At 40.3% G+C, this 6,555-nt stretch overlaps 1 protein-coding gene across 3 annotated transcripts; it reads right to left on the minus strand.

Annotated features, from left to right (window-relative positions):
* Positions 1-1,417: 1,417 nt before the first annotated feature.
* LOC146517483 (uncharacterized) lies at positions 1,418-5,146 on the minus strand. 3 transcript variants are annotated; one of them, XM_085164385.1, is made up of 5 exons: positions 4,278-5,146; positions 2,535-3,510; positions 2,418-2,444; positions 2,160-2,326; positions 1,418-1,937 (listed from the first exon to the last, which is right to left on the minus strand). In XM_085164385.1, the coding sequence occupies exons 1-2, from the start codon at positions 4,318-4,320 to the stop codon at positions 2,663-2,665; spliced, it is 891 nt and encodes a 296-aa protein (XP_085020511.1). In that variant the 5' UTR covers positions 4,321-5,146; the 3' UTR covers positions 1,418-1,937; positions 2,160-2,326; positions 2,418-2,444; positions 2,535-2,662. The 3 variants fall into 3 exon arrangements, with proteins under 3 accessions (XP_085020511.1, XP_085020510.1, XP_085020509.1); XM_085164384.1 differs by having other exon boundaries at positions 1,418-1,932; positions 2,418-3,510; XM_085164383.1 differs by having other exon boundaries at positions 2,418-3,510.
* Positions 5,147-6,555: the final 1,409 nt, after the last annotated feature.

A 6,555-nucleotide genomic window follows, 5' to 3' on the forward strand; every position in this document is an offset into this window, starting at 1 on the left:
TGTGGTGTACCAGGGCTTCTGTTTAAGTCTATGATTCCTCCTCACCGTCACCCAGCCATCATGTTTTCCCGTCTGCTCAGGATAACCTGCTGGGAGACAGTTAGCAGGGTCTACGCCACCTTCCACTGCTCCAGCTACAGAGGCCTGACCAGCTACCAGTTTTTCAAGGGTGGGATGCCGAGAGTTCAGTTCAGTGATCCAGGCCTCCAGAGCTGCATAAAGACTACATTTATTACAAGTATCATTACTGCTCATTTTAAAAAACAGAAAGCATAACTCCTTCTCCAGAGTCGAGCAGTCTTCCACATATCAGGTTAAATAAAGGCTGCTGAGGAGCAAGCATGGCTTGGGCCCATCTCAGAGCTCGCCCTCGCAGCAGGATAACCATGAATGCAATTTTGCACAGTCTGAGGAATAAATTCTCCTTTGTTGATGAAACACTAGGAAACACTGTGTGAGGAAACCTGTTCTTTTCACTGGTAAAAACTTCAGGTGTAGGAAGAGGCCTCTCCAGAGGTACAACCTCCCTGAGCTGTGCTGCTGACCATGTCCATGGTTTTATGACCACAGTATACTCATCTTATAACGGATGTCAATCCAGCAGATTATCTTTGGCATGTGGTGGATCAGGAGATTTGCAACATGGATGCACAGCCGACAAATCTGAAGCAACTGTGTGATGCTATCATGTCAATATGAAACTAAATCTGTGAGGAATGTTTCCAGGTCTTTGTTGAATCTGTGCCACAAAGAATTAAGGCAGGTGTAACTAATGAAGTGGCCGGTGACTGTATTTAGTGTCTAGATTGAATTTTCAGTATTTTATTCACTTAATAGCAGGACAGAATACCACATGACTGTGGCCTTGTGTTATACCCTCTCTGCTGCAGTGATGCTGCAGACAAACACAAACATCGTGATTACACATTTAAGAAGAGCCTCTTAAAGATGAAGGTCTGTGTCTCTTGACCTAAACACATAATCCAGTTAAATCTAATTTATGTTCATCAATGCCCCTCACACTGTAACTTAAAGTAATAAATTGGTTACTGATTAATTACAGAAGCACGTTTGTGAGCATAAAGATGTAAGCCTTGGACCATCGGGATGAAATGTGGTTGGGAAACTTAACAAGCATTGATGAAGCTTCATCAGTAGTTCGAACAATGCCTCAAAACCTTCGCTCACCACGGGTGGTTAGCAGACTGTGGTTGTACCATGCAGCCTAATAACATGCAGTAAATTGCAGGTTAAAGCAGCTTACACATTGTTAAACGAGGAAAGGGAACTAATGTGGCTGTCACATTACCCTTTTGTCCCATTTCATCCCAGGACTCGATTAAATTGCTGCTCACTTTCTACAGTACTTAAAACTGATCACACAAAACTATTTTTCTTCATCTTTTAATGATTACCAAAGTCTGTGAATCCCCAAATTGTTCAGTTGTTCTTTTTGCTCCCCATGAGGTCACTTTCACCATGTGACAAAAACAACACCCCACTGTACACACTCGGGCCACCAGCAACTTTCTAAATCCTCAATAAAAAGCTGACAGGTTGCAATGATGTTCCAAATAACTTATTAAGAAAACAACTAAATACACAGAAAATATTATGAAAACTGGTTTATTTTATATCTCCTAGTTTGAAGTGAAGCAATAAAAACATGTATAAAACATCACAAACTGTAATATTATACAAATGCTTCCTGCTGATGCAATGGAGACATCTTCCAGTGACAGTCTTCATCCGTGTGAGTGTGAGGAGGCTCCTAAACCCACCGACACAGAAGTGCATGTTCACAACTCCCTCTGTGCAGGCGGGGTCAGGACCCTCCTCACCCTGGGTGAAGAGGGGTGGTGCTGTGGCCAGTCAGGTATGAAGTGCTGAGAGTGGATCTTTGGTCCTCTGTGCAGCTCTGTCCACTCTCAGCTGCTCTGCAAAGCAATAACACGAGAAAGACGTCATTTTAACACAATACAGCATTTCCATTGTTGGCAGCTGCAGCATGTTGTTAAAATGCAATTTTAAACTCAACATATACACAATAACTATAAATAAACTTAAACCTACAGTACTGTAGGACGATGATTTACACCAGCTATTGGAAGGATTTAGTCTTCAAGACAGTTTGTAGCCAATGTGAGGTGATAACTTACATAGCTGGAACACAGCACCACTCTCCAGTTTGTCATTTGGTCATCCATCCTTCTCATCAGGTTGGGGTAAGGCTGTCTTCTGGGTGGAGCATCTCTCTGTGTTAGCTCCGTCTTGGACGTTGAGTGTCTGAAGTGCTGAATGCTGGGAGAGGACAAGTGTAAAGCACCTGAAGACAAAAAGACAAAGAGAAAAGCATGAATTCACAGATCACCGAGTTGTTCAGTTTACTTTTCTTCTGTTATGTGTTTTTACCTTACCTCTGATCCCTTAGCCACAGGCTATACCTTATGTAAAAACAAGAGACTACAGTCAGTTCACGACATCATTTTTAAACATTTTCTACTTATTTGTGTTGACATTAAGTACGGACTTACCTTTGTCCTGCATGGTGAGCTAGAGCTTGAGAAAAAATATGTTAGTCATTTAAATAGTGTCTTACAAACACTGCAAGACGCAAAGCAAACCTAAACATTTAAAGTTTAAAAACAAGTTCTAACATTACCTAGTCAGAGTCACTGTCATCAAGTGAAAGGTTAAAAGGCCTTTCCCAGAAGCGTCTGACTCCAAAAGAACCTGAGGATGTTGAAGGGCAACAGAACGTGTCATCACTTACCTTGCACCTCTTTGCACTTACCTCTTCAGTGCAGATGTCTTCTCTGCTTCTCTTTGCTGAGGAGGTGAGAGCTGAGGTTGAAGGAGAAGCTGAGAGAGTAGCGGAAGAAGGAGCAGCAGAGGAAGGAGCTGAGGGAGCAGGAGAGGAAGGAGCTGAGGGAGGAGCAGAGGAAGGAGCTGAGGGAGCAGGAGGGGAAGGAGCTGAGGGAGGAGCAGAGGAAGGAGCTGAGGGAGCAGGAGAGGAAGGAGCTGAGGGAGGAGCAGAGGAAGGAGGAGAAGCTGACAGATCACCAACTGGGAAGAGTGGGGCGTTGGCCTGGCCGAAAGGCGGCATGGCGAACGGGGCAGCACCTGGAGCAATAGGATGTCGCCAATCGTGCCAAAACGGCTCTGGAGGGAGCTCCTGGATGAGAGGGGAATCATCTCTCTCATCCATGGTGTCATACCCCGAGTCGTCACTAGGCCAATCGGCCCACTCTTCTGAGTTGTTCCAGTCAGAGGAATTGTCAGTGTCTTCACTCACCTCATCGACGTCCTCAGGTAGGTAGGGAGGGTACTCACCTTCCTCTTCACTGTCATCAGGATCCTGTGCTTCATGAGAAGAGGGGGAGGATGAGAGAAGGATATACTCACCATACTCACCTTCACTGACATGCTGGGTGTCAGAGTCATCCAGGATCCTGATGACCTCAGGAAGGCCTTCTTCTGCGGGACGCTCAACCACGTAGTCGAGACGACCTGTGAGGAAACAAGTTCAAAATAACATTAAGAATGTAATAAACATCAAGTGCTAAAGGAACAGAGCTACATCTGTTAGTTTGAGCAGATGATGAGAGAAAAGCATTTTAGGATACATTTATGTCAGACTGAATGACACTTCTACTTGTTCATGCAAGCAAAAAACAGCTAAGTCAACTAAGTTCACATCATTAACTGCTATATAATAAGATATAGTATTAGCATAACATAAGGATACAATTATTACTACTGTACTATGATTACTGTTTTCATATTCTTTATTATATTATTTTATTTTTGTTATTTTTTATTATCATGTTTTGTAGCAGGGAAAAAGTTATAGTTTATTTCAATAAAGCCTTTGATCCGAGAAGAACAGGATGTTAGGAGGGGACCGGGATCTGGTGTGTTTACACCTGTGTGTTCTGACGTCATGACATGCTGAAGATGCTGTTACCACAGAGACTGGTTTTGGGGCATTTTACAAATTGTAGCCCATTAAGCTATTTTTAACCAAATCATTAAAAAAGTGTCAAATTTGAAGCCTTCAAATCAAAGTAACACCTTTTGTTTCAAATTCATACACCAGTCGTTAATAATTTCTACACCTCTCCCGGAAAATTTAAAGCATACAAACAGTTTACGGGGAAAAATCTTGGAATAAGCATATTTTGATAACATTAAAACTTGATATTCACACTGGAACTTATTAAATTATTACAGTCATTTAGTGGCTCTTAAAATAACTGAAGAAATGTTAAAAGTACCTGCAGCGAAGTCCAGGGGACTGTTGAGTCCACGGCGAGCCATCTTCAGGCTTTGCTGTATGAAAAACAAGTACAAACAATCCAAGGATGAAGTACTTGTTGTCGCTAGCAAGTAAAATCCGCTTTCAGTAAAATATTTTCTGAAAACTTAACTTTCCACAGGCTGAGGTTGGAGCAGGTCAAAACAAGTCCAATAGCAAGTGTAAAGGGACGAATGGAACATTGTGCAGCATTTATATACCCTCCGCAGGCCATGGTTACGGTTGCCATCATGCGTGTGCAAGTGCACGTGATATAACTATATGAATGGAGCTCACGCAACGTAATTTACAGTTAATTTATGGTCTTTCACACTTACTGCCTCTGTCAGCCTTTAAGTAGCATGTATACTAACCACGCAGGTATAGGTATATCCAGAAATAAACACAGATATTAGAAAGCAGCAAATCAAATCAATCTCAATCATACTGAGATGTTTGCTTAAGTGAATAACATTAGCATGTAGCTCATGCTAATGTTACATTTTGACATTTTTCTTTTCAAAGCTAACAATAACTTAGCGTTCTCGCTACTCACCATGCTGTTAAACAGGTATATGTTAGCAATGACAACATTTAACAAATGTTTTTAAAATGCTAGCCGTGCTGATTAGCCTTAGGATTGCTTGAGGTTGTTTCCAGCTCTAGTGGTCATAAGCGAACTTAGTTCTGTGCCAGCCTTTGGCACGAAAATCAATCTTGTAAAGCTCACTATTAAACTGACAAAAAGCCTTAGAGCCTAGAAACTATGATACTTACAACTGTGCTATGTTTGTGTCATAACATATAGCAAGACCCCATAACGATAACTGACCTTTGACCTCTTCTCAAGATGAATCTTAAGGTTAAAGAGATAATTCTATATAGAGCTATTTTAACACTATGTTTCTTACTGCCATTGTTTGACAACATATAAGCATAAAGGAAATGATATATGGAGATTCTAAATATCAGGTTATTATGACTTTATTATAAACTTTACAGTAACAGTTCAGAACTATTAAGCAAGATTCGTTTTGGAAAAATCACATTTGTGATCAAAACTTTTTACTTCACATTTGTTACTAAATAATTCAATAAATTATACTCAAGTACTGAATAGTCACAAAAATAGTAATTATGCTGAAAATTATGTTAAAGTGATTTTCAACTGAGCATTTAAACAAAAGCCTGGACAAAAGTTCTGCTGAACAACACACATATGTTACCAATATTGTAGCTGGTGTTATTTAATAATTTATTTTATTTGTGATACAATTTAAAACTTTATTAACCTTTTCAATAAAACAAAGTCTCAGATTTAATTATTCTGAAACTAAGTTTAAGCTTCCCAGAACGTTTTGTTGCAAGTTAAATTACTGATATAAGAAATATAAAATGTTTGTATTGTTCACCCACAAGTGCAGTCTCTGGCTCAAACACAGAAGCTTGGTATGTTTGGTTGTCAGTCCAGACATTCCTAAAGAAAGTTGTCCTTCTTCAGCTCCAGACCTTTCTAGATAAAAATGGCATTAGTGAAGTATTTCAGTCTGGTTTTAAAACGCACCACAACACTGAAACTGCTCTTGTAAAAGTTTTTAATGACCTTTTAACTTTTACTGACTTGGAAGATTTTGCCATTTTAATACTGTTAGACCTCAGTGCTGCATTTGATACCGTAGATCATGGGATTCTTATCTCTCGGCTTGAGCACTGTGTCAGAATCAAAGGCTGCTTTGGAGTGGTTTAAATCTTACCTTAAGTTTTTTTGTTAGATTGGGGGATACATCGTCCTCAAAAGCCTCACTTTCTTGTGGGGTCCTCAAGGAGTCCAATCTTGGTCCAGTTCTCTTTTCTATTTATATGTTCCCTATGGGTTCAACTTTTAAAAAACATGGGATCTCATTCCATTCTATGCAGACGACTCACAGATTTACCTTCCACTGAAACGTAAATCTGTGAGTCCTCTGAAGGGTTCGCTAGATTGTTTGGAGGATGTTAAGGATGGCATGGATGGCTTTAAACTTCCTTAACCTAAATGAACAGAAAACAGAGGTGATTGTGTTTGGTCCCTGTGACCGCTGTGATTTTGGCCCTTTAGGAATTCATAATAATAATAAAAAGAAAAATCTTTGCAAGGAACCTAGGAGTGTTTTTTGACTCTAATCTAATGTTTGATGAACAGATTAATGCTGCCTTTGCTGTAACTGCTCCTAAGCTCCCTTCACGTCAGGACTTCCCCAACATTGGACACTTTTAAA

Source organism: Neolamprologus multifasciatus, chromosome 6 (genome assembly GCF_963576455.1).
Source record: "Neolamprologus multifasciatus chromosome 6, fNeoMul1.2, whole genome shotgun sequence".
NCBI classification, from domain to species: domain Eukaryota; kingdom Metazoa; phylum Chordata; class Actinopteri; order Cichliformes; family Cichlidae; genus Neolamprologus; species Neolamprologus multifasciatus.